The sequence below is a fragment of the Lonchura striata genome, chromosome 3 (genome assembly GCF_050655825.1).
Source record: "Lonchura striata isolate lonStrDom1 chromosome 3, ASM5065582v1, whole genome shotgun sequence".
NCBI lineage: Eukaryota > Metazoa > Chordata > Aves > Passeriformes > Estrildidae > Lonchura > Lonchura striata.
Window position 1 is genome coordinate 82,843,280 of NC_140705.1, and position 12,121 is coordinate 82,855,400.

The 12,121-nt window shown below is 40.4% G+C and overlaps 1 protein-coding gene across 7 annotated transcripts in view; it reads left to right on the forward strand.

The window, feature by feature from the left end:
- SMYD3 (SET and MYND domain containing 3) overlaps nt 1–12,121 on the forward strand; it is a 424,638-nt gene that overhangs the window by 394,692 nt on the left and 17,825 nt on the right. For all 7 annotated transcript variants that reach the window (XR_014954403.1, XM_085576951.1, XM_085576950.1 and 4 more), the window contains one exon: nt 10,498–10,606. Coding sequence is in view for 6 of the 7 variants with exons in the window: in XM_085576951.1 (XP_085433077.1) it covers nt 10,498–10,606 (109 nt within the window). In the remaining variant the exon portion in view is untranslated. The remainder of the gene's footprint in view (nt 1–10,497; nt 10,607–12,121) is intronic.

Here is a 12,121-nt window from a genome sequence, read left to right on the forward strand (position 1 = left end):
ATCCATTATGTATTTTTATGTAGTTGGCACTAAGTAGAAGAAAAACCAGCTCATTCTTTAGGAACTGGGTTCCGGTGTGTTGTGCCCTTTATTTTCAATCTGGGAAGGCTTTGTTTCTGTTTTTGTACAAGAGATGTATTCAGTAGGTACCTGAATGCATCTCTTGTATAAAAACAGAAACAAAGCCTTCCCAGACTGAAAAGTTGCACTTCAACTTAAAGAATTGTTCATCCCTTATCTTGTCTATAGAAATATACCCTCATTATGTCAAGACATAGACCTCTAATGACCTAATCTAGAAATTCAATCCAAAACCTCATACTGAGGAAATTTGATGGAAAGTGCCTATTGGAGAGTATCTTTCATGTTCTAATACATCTCTAAACAAGCTCTGAGTTGCTGGACCATATAACTATAGCTAGGTGCAATTTTGAAAACCCTTACAATCTTTTGGAACAACAACACATAATTATGAAATGGTGGCTTGAGATCTTCCCTTTAAAAATTTTTACTCGTGCCTGTACTACCAAGGTACAAACATACCCATTAATCAAGGTGTACCACAAACCTGTCTTTCCTTGAAAAATGCTTGCTCAGTGAACATGCTCCTTTCAATTACAGAGTTCAAGCATGCCTTGGTCATTTTGAAGTATTGCACACTGTTTTCCATGCTGTGAAGAGGCACTGTGGTGTGTTACCTGAAAAAATTGCTCCTTTATATTCAGCTGACACTTCAGGCAGCGCTTTGGAGCCTGGGAGACGTTATTTCCCATGATTGCTGTTCATAGCTGGTCTCCTTCTTTTTCTGTAAAGAATGCTATTTCCCCCCTCCCATTTCTTCCAGACTGTTTTATTTCCTAGGAAGCTCTGGAGCAATCTACATGCCTTTTGGGTCATGCAAGAAATTTTGTAGCCAGCTGAGCAACTGGATGGAAGTTACTTGTTCTCCAGCTTGGACAGATGGTCTTGTTTAGCTGTCACATGTTAACTCTATAGCCTACCAAGGATTTGTCATTCTTTTCAGAGCTATTGCTAATATTTTGAACTCCTACAGCATCTTCCTATAGAATTCTCAAAGCTCTTCACAAACATGATAGTATTTAGCCCTCATGGTACTGAATAAAGAGATTAGTATTGTCATTTTACAGATGGAAAAGCTGAGACATGAGGAGGAGTAGGGCTAGTTGTCTAAATGAGATATCTGACATCAGGTAATAGAGTTCTTGTTTAGACACACTGGTAACAAGTTATGCATGAGACTGTCACTAAATTTTGCAAATGCTAATTCAGTTGCTATTGTTATATTATTGTTATTATCCAACACTATAGACAAACTGAAATGGCTGCTGGTAAAGCACAAGCCTGATAAATTTTGAAAGGTGACAACATGGTGGGAGAAAGGAAAAAAAAAAAACACAAGAGAGGTGAGTCTGTAAGGCACATGTGGTTAAAAAAGAACATGAACAAAAATGAGCACTTTTGTATTACAACAGACTTCTGAGGTGATCTAAGATACTGATGAGTACAGAGAAGACATTTTGCACTGGAGATGTCAGTGCTACCACCTCTGTCCTTCCTTCTGCTGCTTGTGAACACCCATACACACTCATCCTACTTCTCCAAGTTTTGCTGACACCAGTGGTACTCATGTCATAGCAGAGGGAATCAATCAGAGGAAGGCTGTATGTGACTTGCATAGAGATCCATCATTGTTTTATGTTTTCCTGTCACTCTCTGTGGATGAAGAAGAGAGACCATGCAAACCTGTAGGTCTCTGATTAAGACCAAAGTCTAAACTTGCACGTCTTGTACCTACAATCTTGTATTCTCAGCTTCATGAGATAGGAAAGTGAGTCATTTTTCATACCATCAACAGCTGGACAGAGGTTCATCACTGGAAGAGGAGGTGATGCCAAGACCTTTTTCACAAATTACAGTGTCTCAAGAGTACATTTCCCTTCCGTTTCTTGCTTCTCTTCCCATGCATGTTCTCTTTAATTAGCTTTCATTTTGTTCCTTTGCTGCAGCTCTTACCCTTTTTGTGTTTTCTGGCATTCTCCCAATGCAATCTGTATGGATTTTAAAATAATTTTATAAATCCTTTGAACTAAACTGTCTATCTTAATCTCTTACTCTCCTGGTTATGCAAGGGTGGAGACAGTGTGTTCCTATCTGCAGGGGCAGTCCACACTGCCATCTTTAACTTTAGAGGTGGTGAATTTAGGACAAAAAAAACCTAATAGCTACAAGATGTTTTGAAGCTCAGCCAGGACAAAGAGACAATATATTTTCTTTTCCTACTTCCATTCCAGATTGGGCACTCTTTCTTTCCTTAACATCTCATAATATCAGAAGAGGAAAGAACATTGAACTGGACAGCTCAAACTGAGAGAGTTAGCATTTTAAGTGGATGAGTTAGATCAAGAGCCAAGATGAAAATTGCAGTTTATCCCATTTTTTCATTTTATTGAAGTTATCATTCAAATCCTGGCAGAGACAACATCTGAAACAATATTCATTTTAATGTGACATAAATTATCATCATAAGGAATATGGCAGAATGATCAGCAGCCAGAGAGAAATAATTTCTGAGATGGATAGCTAACACTTCTCTGAGAATTCAGTCAATTAAGAAGTATGAATGCTTATTTGATCACATCAGTAATTTAAAAAAAATAGTAATGTAACAGTATGTGATGCAGATGTGATGAAAAATACTTTGAGGCATTATTTCACAGATCTAAACCCTGAATAGTTTCTAGAGGCAGTTGTTCCACAGAAATAACAGGACATTTCTTGAGTGACAACAGAATAGATAAAAGAAACAGAAAAATAAGTTATCAGTCTGGAGCAAAAGTTTCTTCAGTATGGTTACTGTCTCTGCATTTTGTTTACAAAATACAGCAAGCCTGTTAAGCCTCTAAAATTATGTTTACTTTTATTTGGATTGTTAGAGCCAGACAGGTAGGCAAGACAGCACAAACACAAGACCCAGACTCTGCATGAACCAAAAGCCATCCTAGAGCTAAAATGAAATCCAAGTTTCACTTTCGCAGAGATTTTATCTTGTAACATTGGACAAATTATTCCATTTGCCTGGGCCTCCATATCTTATCTGTGCAGAACAAAGACTGTCATGCCATGCCCTTTGCTGCCTAGTAGGACAAGCCTCATGCATGAGTCTTGGGCACTGGTGAAAATACTTGGGGGATAACCAAGAGTTTTGCCAATACAAAACAATCCAAAGAGAGAGAGAAAGCACATTTAAATTAGGCTGTGAAAATATACAGCTAGGATATATTTATAAAAGTGTGGAGTCTTCAAAATGAACTCTGATCAGAGATGTTAGGTCAGTACATCTCTACTGATATCACCCAGCTGGCTCAGAAAATTCTGACCATCTTCTGGTGTTATTTGGTTAGACCAGAATAAGTCTCTTAGGGATAATTAGTAGTTTTGTATAGTAATCACAGAAAGCAATTTCTCCTGCTTTAGTTTGTAAGAGCCTCCCAGCAAAAAAATTCTTCTAATAATGTTTTCCCATTGCTGGCAAAGCATTTTTATAATGCTTTAAGGATGTGGTTTCCTCCCTGCTAGTGCTGAGGATCTGATCCCAAAATCCAAATGAGAGAGGTCAAATCCAGGAAAAAAATAGTAAAGTCTGATGCCAGAATTAAACTTCTCACTGATGCTTTGATCATCTCCATGAGACGATGGGGAGATAAAATGGACAATAAACATTCCAGGGCAGCTGGAGGATATCAGGTTTGCCACAGGTAAAGGATTTGGTCTTCTACTCAAAAAACTGCATGGCTGCAGAAGGTATAATGGGGGTTGTGAAGTACTGAACCAATTTAAACTTACCTGGTCATCCATGATAGACAGGAAGTTGTTAAGAAAAAAAAAAGAGAGGGGGAAAGAGAAAGAAAAAACAGAAAGAATAACAGGTTAACATTATTATTCTAATATAAAAATGTAAGATTAACATGAAAGCCAGGCCAGTATTTTTTTGAAGACTTTCACAGGGACTCCTAAGTATTTTACACAGGTTAATACAGATATATTGGCCTTAAAAAATTTAACAGTTCCAACCAGATTGTTTTGAATACTCAACATTCAAAACAGTCACCTAGTCCACTAGCAATGACACATTCTCACTTTCTCCAAAAATAACACTGTAGCCTTTGTTCCATGCAAAACTCTAACACAGCACTCGTGCTCATTAAGAAATAAAAAAATGACCAAATTATGTATAAAGCTGCTTAAGATTACTTTCTATAAATAGCACATTTCTTCTTAAGCACTACTTTAGCCTCAAATTGTTGGGTCTGGAGCAGGAATTGCTAAGTGAAATTCCATGCAGATCAGACTGAACAGTACTTTGTCTTGAAGATATGGAAACTCCTAAATCAGTATAGTTAATTTACCTGTCTTGTGTTCCTGATGCATGTGATTTCTTTGACTATTTCATACATTTTAGCAGAAATAAAAATTTTTCTCTAAATCTTTCCTAAAAATATTTATTATAGTTCTTGTGTATAGAACCCATTCAGCATCCCAGCCAAAGAATAGAAATACTATGTGAATGAGTTGACCAGTTTCACATCACCAACTGAAGAAAAAAAGAAGTAACTGGACAACATAAAAACAATTCCTAGGCTTCAGTTCAGTGAACAGCTTTAATGAATGTACTCAAATAATGAGGAGTTCAGAAATCAAGAACAAGTCAGAGAAAGAAGAGAAGGTTGAACTTACTGGGTGCTGTATTTGTGGTGTACATTCTGTTGTGAAGCTGATACTCTCCTCTATATTTTTCTTGCCACCATTGCTGAAGCCCTGGAGCCTCTTTATCCCTTCTGTGTTTTTGGGGCTCCTGAAACTGCTTTATGTCTTCTATGCTGTCATATTTATTTGCACTGAAAGGTACTGAAAACCAGTTTACAGTTATGTATAGTTTACAGTTATATAGGACTTTTTACATGTCATCTTAGTAAAGAGACTTGTAACATTTCCATTTCAAAACTTTATTTCAGGTTTTATAAATCCTGCTTCTAATTACATCAGACTGAAGACAGCAGTATAAATGTTAGCCCCACAGACTGGTCTGCAAGGAATGGTAGACATCTATTTTAAAATATGAATCATCAGAAAAGGCAATGATTTTACTTAGTCTCTTTTTTTTTTTTTTTTTTTTTTCAATACTAGGCTTTAATTCACAAGGGAACACAAAAGCTCTGTTTTCCCTGTAATTGGAGATCAGTTGAGTGGAATTAATGGAACTACATTATTCTATTTGAAGGAATTGGCTAAATTTTGTCAAGGGTTGTGTTTTTACATTGCCCCTTACAATAAACACAAGAGATTGCTTCAAGAGATTCAGAGCTAATACATAGACTGAAGAAAAAAATGCCTTTTTTTATACAGTATATGAATAGTGACTTCTCTGAGGGTTAATCAAGGTAACCTTGAGGCTGAATTTTCAAGAGGAACAGTGAATTTCCTTAGAAACAGCTACTGTTTTACATAGTATATGTCATTTCTTTGCTGAGTGAAAATTGGTATTTTGTGAATGAAATGCAGGAACTGTTGCTGCTTGGAACAGTGAAGCACTGGTGCAAGCTACCTGAAGACTGGGAAATAGCTTTCATTTGTGGTTGTGAATAGTTAACTAGGTGGTGCCTTCTTTGCCTCACTGGTCACTTATGAAGTGTCCCAGGTACATCCCAGGATAAGGGTTGAGCCAGGGATTATCTGAGGGCGTGTGACCCCCTACAATTCCGTCAGACAGGATGGCTCACTCCAGAACAGGCACTGAGAGAGCTGGCCAATGCACTCACTGTCTTTGCAAAGTTGAGATGATCAGGGAGCCAGCATGCAGGTTAGAGTGTTATGGCCCAGGTGAGCAGAGAGCCAGACAGGTACAGTCCTGCCTGGGGGGGTGCACTGGGTTGTTGGGCTGTTCCCTGTTTGATGCCAGTAACAGCAAGGGCACCATGGGGTCTGTCCTGGGCCTCGTCCTGTTTAACACCATTTTCAATGACCTGGAGGTGGCAACTGAAGGCACTTCTGTGGGGTTTGCAGAAGTTCACCATTCTCAGGGGAGCAGCTGACAGGCAGGAGAGGAGGCTGGGGGAACATGCAAGCATGGATGCTGTTGGGCATAGATGGGAACAAAGCTGTGCTGTCTCATAAAAGCAGAGGATGTGATAAAAAATGTACAGCTCTTCCTCAGCCTCCTCCAGCTGTCTTGTTTACAGTGCAACTTTACTTGTTAGTTGTATTTTGTTTAATCTCTCCTCGCAAGTGATCTACTGAGCATTGGCCAATACCAAGGGCAAGGAAGCATCACTCCACAGAACTATGCTTACTTCAGCTTTCAGTATGTTAGTTTCCTTTCTTGTCCCTCAGGCCCTCATTAATCTCATAAAATCCTTTTCAGATTGAAATCCTACTCTTCCCAAGCTGTAACATGTTTTACAGCATGTATTTCTCTATAGCTATCTTAGTCTCTTGTTGACAGACTTTAGGTATCAGTTCCTTGGCTGGTAGATATCTTCCTTACTCTTCAATCTATCCACTTCCTTTTGTTCAGAGCAAAGCATGGGGACAATAAATTGGCCCACAAGTGACTGGCATTGCTTAGTTCTTTCTGTCACTCCAGTGTTTCATAATACTGAATCCTGGGAATGTCTTGAAGAAACCAACAGCATCTTCCCCACTTGCACATCTCCCAGAAGAGCTGCAAGCTGCCTGGATTTCTCTAGTAAACTCAGTGGATGTTCTTCCATAAACAGTGTTCCAGTAGTTTAATAGATTTATTCCAGAATATGAAAATAAACGGTGGTTTCAAATGCCAGTTTTAAGACTTGCAAAATGGAGCTATGTACATGCATAAGACGAGAGCATAAATCAGCTCAGTGAAACAGCTTTGTAAATATTTATGAGCACAGGGCTCCTCATTTCACACATTTTACTCCTTCTCTGTCCTCATCTTAAACTTTCACTTGCTTTAGTTTATGGTTGGTAGTTTGGGCGGAGTACCTGACATTGCTAAATTGCTGCCTGTTTTCCCTGGTATTGCATATGCCACAATCCTAGACCTTTAGTGACTGCAGGTGAATGCAGGATCTATAGAAGGAAACACGTTTGCATGGAGGGGCATATTCTGAATTCTGATGGACCCACATTGTGTTGAGTGAAATTTACCAGGCACCACATTGATGAGCTGAAGCACAGCCTGGAGTTTCCTGCTTGAGCTGCCACCCCTTATTTGGCTGCAGGCGAGGCAGGACCCTCTTTGTGTTGGCTAGTTATTCAGAAGGGTGAGGAAAGGAAGATTAAAAAGATTGTTGATAGGATGAAAGATAAAGGCGTGGAATGACAGAGATGTGAAGTGGCTGTGAAAGAACAGTGGCAAAAGAATCAGAGCTGTCAGCATACAGCAGGAACAGTCTAATGAGGCCTACAGAGATGGATTATCATCTCATGAAAAATCTGTGTCTCCCTGGCACCTTCTGTGGCCATGATCCCTCCCCAGGCATCCTGGCTTTTTGGTGGTACAGAGTAGAGGAAATGACATTTTCACCCCTTCTTTTGCAGGAGTCACAGAGGAAAGCAGAAGGATGCAATCATATAGATATTTTCTTTTCAATTTTTATGAAGATGTGCATGTGCTCATTATTTCCATTTGTGTCCATGTTAGTGCTGGAATTTCTATTACTCTTCATTAATTCACACCAAAATCTCTGCATTTTCTCCCTATTTCACCAATATCAGATAGCGCCATGTTGATATAATAACCAGAAACAAATTCTAAAAATAAATCTACTGATAATTTCCTGGTGTTTGTTTGACCAGACCCTAGAAGTTCCTGAGCGGTCAGTGGACTGAGATAAGTGCTATCATTTTTCTTCTCTCTTGTATGCTGGCTTTTCAGCCTTTTTGAACTGCAAGCCACAAGGGGGCTGAGCAGGAGGCTATTCAGGATGGATTATTCTCATTTAGGAATTGGCTTCTGCTGTTTCATGAGAGGCTTTGGCAGATCAAAAGCTGTTGCTGCTGAGATCCTGCCAGGCATGCTTTCCATGTATTTCTGTATGTCTTCACTGAAACTGCGTGGGATCAGTGGAATAGGAGAATTTGGGTATGAAAACATTTTTCATTATATTTACACATCCTAATTAGAGATTTATAAGGACAGCCAGTTATGCTGCCATTTAAACAATTCCTTGTATTTAATTGTGTTTGCATTTTTATTAGTGAAATATAACAGGGAAAGATACCTTATTAATTTACATGCAGACTTACCAGAAGATTTTTGTACATTGTAAAACTTCACATCGTTTATTGTCTTAGCATGCATTTAATCATATTCATGCAAATGTAAATGTCTTCCTGACTGCAGTGCTATCATTAATTAACAGTTACCCTGAACTCTGATGATCATAGGTTTGGCATAAACACAAAAAATTATTTTCTTCAAAAAGTAGATTTTGGAAAGCTTATTGGCAATTCTTCCTGAAGTTGTGACTCATTTTGTATTTTTAGACACTGCTCAAGCACAACTGTTGGTGTACTTGAGCAAAAAAATGTTCTTTGATCAAGTAGGATGTTTGTCTCTGGTGAGCTGTGCTTAAGGCTTTTGTTCTTTCATTTGCATAGTCTGTAGTCACTGACATTCCCCAGGGATCAATACTGGCTCCATTCTTATCCAACTTGTTTCTCAGTGGCACAGGAGGCCCCTCAGCCAGTCTGACACTGATCTGGGGAGCGGCCGATCCCCTGAAGGTTCTGCTGCCCTTCAGTGGGGCCTTGGCAGGCTGGAGAATTGGGCAGAGAGCAGCACAACGGGGCACAACAGGGTCCTGCACCTGGGGAGGAACAACCCCACGTGTCAGCACAGACTGGGGACTGACCTACTGCAGAGCAGCTCTGCTGAGAAGGACCTGGGGCTCCTGGTGGGTGACAAGTCGTCCATGAGCCAGCAGTTCCTGTATGGCCAGGAGGGCCAAAGGTGTCCTGGGGAGCATTGGGAAGAGTGGCCAACAGGTTGAGGGAGGTGATTCAGCCCTGGTGAGGCCACCTCTGGAATTCTGTCTCCAGTTCTGGGCTCCTCAGCACAAGAAAGACAAGGAGCTACTGGAGAGGGTCCAACAGAGGCCACAAAGACAATGTGGGGTCTGGAGCATCTCTTATGAGGAGAGACTGCAGGAGCTGGGCCTGTCGGTCTGGAGAAGAGAAAACTCAGAGGGGATCTCATTAATACATTTAAACCTCTCAAAGGAGAGTGCCAAGAGGATGGTGCCAGACTCTTTTCAGTGGTGCCCAGTGACAAAACAAGGACTGCTGACCATAAACTAAAACATGAGGAAGAACTTCTTTCCATTGAAGTTGGCAGAGCACTGGAACAGGCTGCCCAGGGAAGTCATGGATTCTCCATCTGGAGACATTCAAAACTTACCTGGATGAGTTCCTTTGTTACCTGCTCTAGGTAACCCTGCCTTGATGGGAGGGTTGGACCACATGATCTCCAGAGGTCTCTTCAAACCCTAACTATTCTGTGATTCTGGGATAGTTAGTAAAAAATATATAAGGTCTTTTGTAAGTACCTTAATTTCCAAGTGTGTCCCTTTACCTCATGTTTCCTGATGACCAGTTCCAGGCAAGTTAACATCCATGGCTTTCTGCTATCCCCAAGTTGCTTTTTCTAGATATCATGATCCAGAACATGGGGCTAGGGTGCAATACACATTTGGTGAGCCAAGGGTCAGTGAGATTTAAAAATGTGGAGCAGCCACCGTGACTACTTCAGGAGCATCTTGAGAGCAATTAGTGATGATAGCACTCTCTATCTATGCCCTAGAAAAAAGAGAGCATAATTCTGTTGGGTGTTTTTTTTTTTTTTTTTACATAACCTCTTTGAAATTAATTAAGAACAGGAATGTATCCTCATACTAGCAGATACCTCATGTAGATGAACAAGCCAAGTCTTAGATGTTTCCTTGAATGTGCAGAACCAGTTCTTTTTATGCAACAGGGAGCAGCATACAAACCCTCAGAAGTAGTGGTCATGATGTTACATACCTGCTTTCACTGCAGTCCCACTCCTTCCTCTTGGACAATCCAGGACTGAGTTCCTTGCTGAAGCTTCCTCTTAAAATTATGCCTCTCCAGAGACCCAAAATTGTCAAGGACCTCTGTTTGCAACACTAAGTACAGTAAATGCTATTGTATTATCCAACAGTAGCAAATTAAATAATCCCACTCCCGTCACTTGCTAGCAGGATAATGTTAAAGACATTCCTCTGGGATGGAGAGTAATAATTTGATAATTCCCCTCAGTATTTCATGCTTCTCAGTATTGCAGCTAATTTTCTCTGAGTACCTTATTAGCATTCACAATGACTTTGCAGTCCCACCCTAATAGCTCTCCGCAGAGGCAGTGACTGTGAAGGTGAGAGCTGACAGTGACATGTTTTCTTCCTTTTTTCTCTACAGACTCTATTATCCTGGCTTCCATCCACTGAGGGCTGTCCAGCTGATGCGAGTGGGCAAACTGCAGTACAGTCAAGGCATGGTTCCTCAGGCACTGGAAACCTTGAAACAGGTCAGTGTGGTGAAATATTTTTTTCTCTATCCCCCTCCCTTGCTTCCCCTAAAACTGCTGTTCCCCCCTCTTCCCTTTGGGTGCTCCTCCCCACTTCTTCCACCAGTGGTATTTCCCCAGGATGCAGTTGGGTGTGGTGATGGGTCACTGTTGCTCAGCAAAGCATTTCAGGCACTGACATTCTCCAGCATCAGTCACAGCTAATTACAGTTTGGTAGCTCAGAGGTGCCTGGATGAAAAATTACTATTAGTTCTGAAGAGATAAATTATCTCAGTGCTTATTCCCAGTTCCTTATTCCCATAGCAAAGTGATTCTGAGAGCACTGAAAGTACAGGAACAGAAGGAGAGCTGCAGTTTCTACCCTCCTTATTCCCTATTGGGTTCTGTGATTTCAGGCTGGAAAACTTTGTCTTTAATGTGTATATTTTATTGTGAGCCAAACTGAAATCAACAGGCGTGTCCCTTGATCCCTTGTATTTCTTATCATTCATCATCTTTGATCAGGTTTTGCAGTTGTGCTTTGTTAGTTACATTTCAGCTTTAAGCCATCCCTTCTGTACCTGAGCTGACTTTTATATTCATTTCCTTGCACCTCAGGCTCTTATTTGTCCTGCTGTTATATTGCTGTTAGTATCGTCTTAAGTATGAAATAATCCCTTTCCATGTGCAATGTGTCCTCAGGATGTAGAATCTTGCCTTCCATCTCAGGCCCTCAATCACTGCTGGGGTGCTTTGCTCCCCCTGGAAGATGTGCTGCCTGTAGTTACCTTCAAAAACGTCTTATTCTCTTATGTTATTGTTTGTTCTGTGATCAGCTTGCCCTGAAGACACTACATACTCCATGTGGTTCCCTGTCCTGGCTCTTGGCTCACCTCCAGTTCCTGACAGAGCTCCTTGTTGCCTTTGCTGGGTGCTGCCAAAAGCCACCTGGCCCAGCCACTTGCTGATGTCTGCTGGGCAGGAGCAGGGCTGGTTCTGGCACCAGTTTTGGAAGGAAGTGAAGAATTTGGCTCTACATTCCCTTCAATTAATGTCCATGCCATGTGAAGTGCTTTGTGTAACTGCTTGGGGTAGAAGGGTATGGGTGTCTCCATGGAGATGAGGGAGGGGTGCTTTTCCACTCCTGCCCAGGTCCCCTGTAAAGATAATATCAGTCATGACTCTCTGGGTATTAGTATTTTGTACTTACCTTTTCTTCAACTTCCATATCTCTGTGGTTCTAACATCTGACTAATGATGCAAGCTGAATAATTTTCATATCTTGAAGTAATAAATTAGTATTTAATATGGTGCCACTCTTGCTAAGTCTTGGTATAATTTAAATCTTCACTTGATATATTTTACTTATATTATAGCCAATTCTGATCATTATAAAGCAGACAGAAGAGTAATCAATTCTATTTTTATGTGATATTCAGAAGTATATCATAGATCTGTCATGTGCCAGGTAATCTCTCTGCTCTTTCCCCAAAAATATTGATAATTTCCAAACATTCAGACTTTCCCATTTAGCA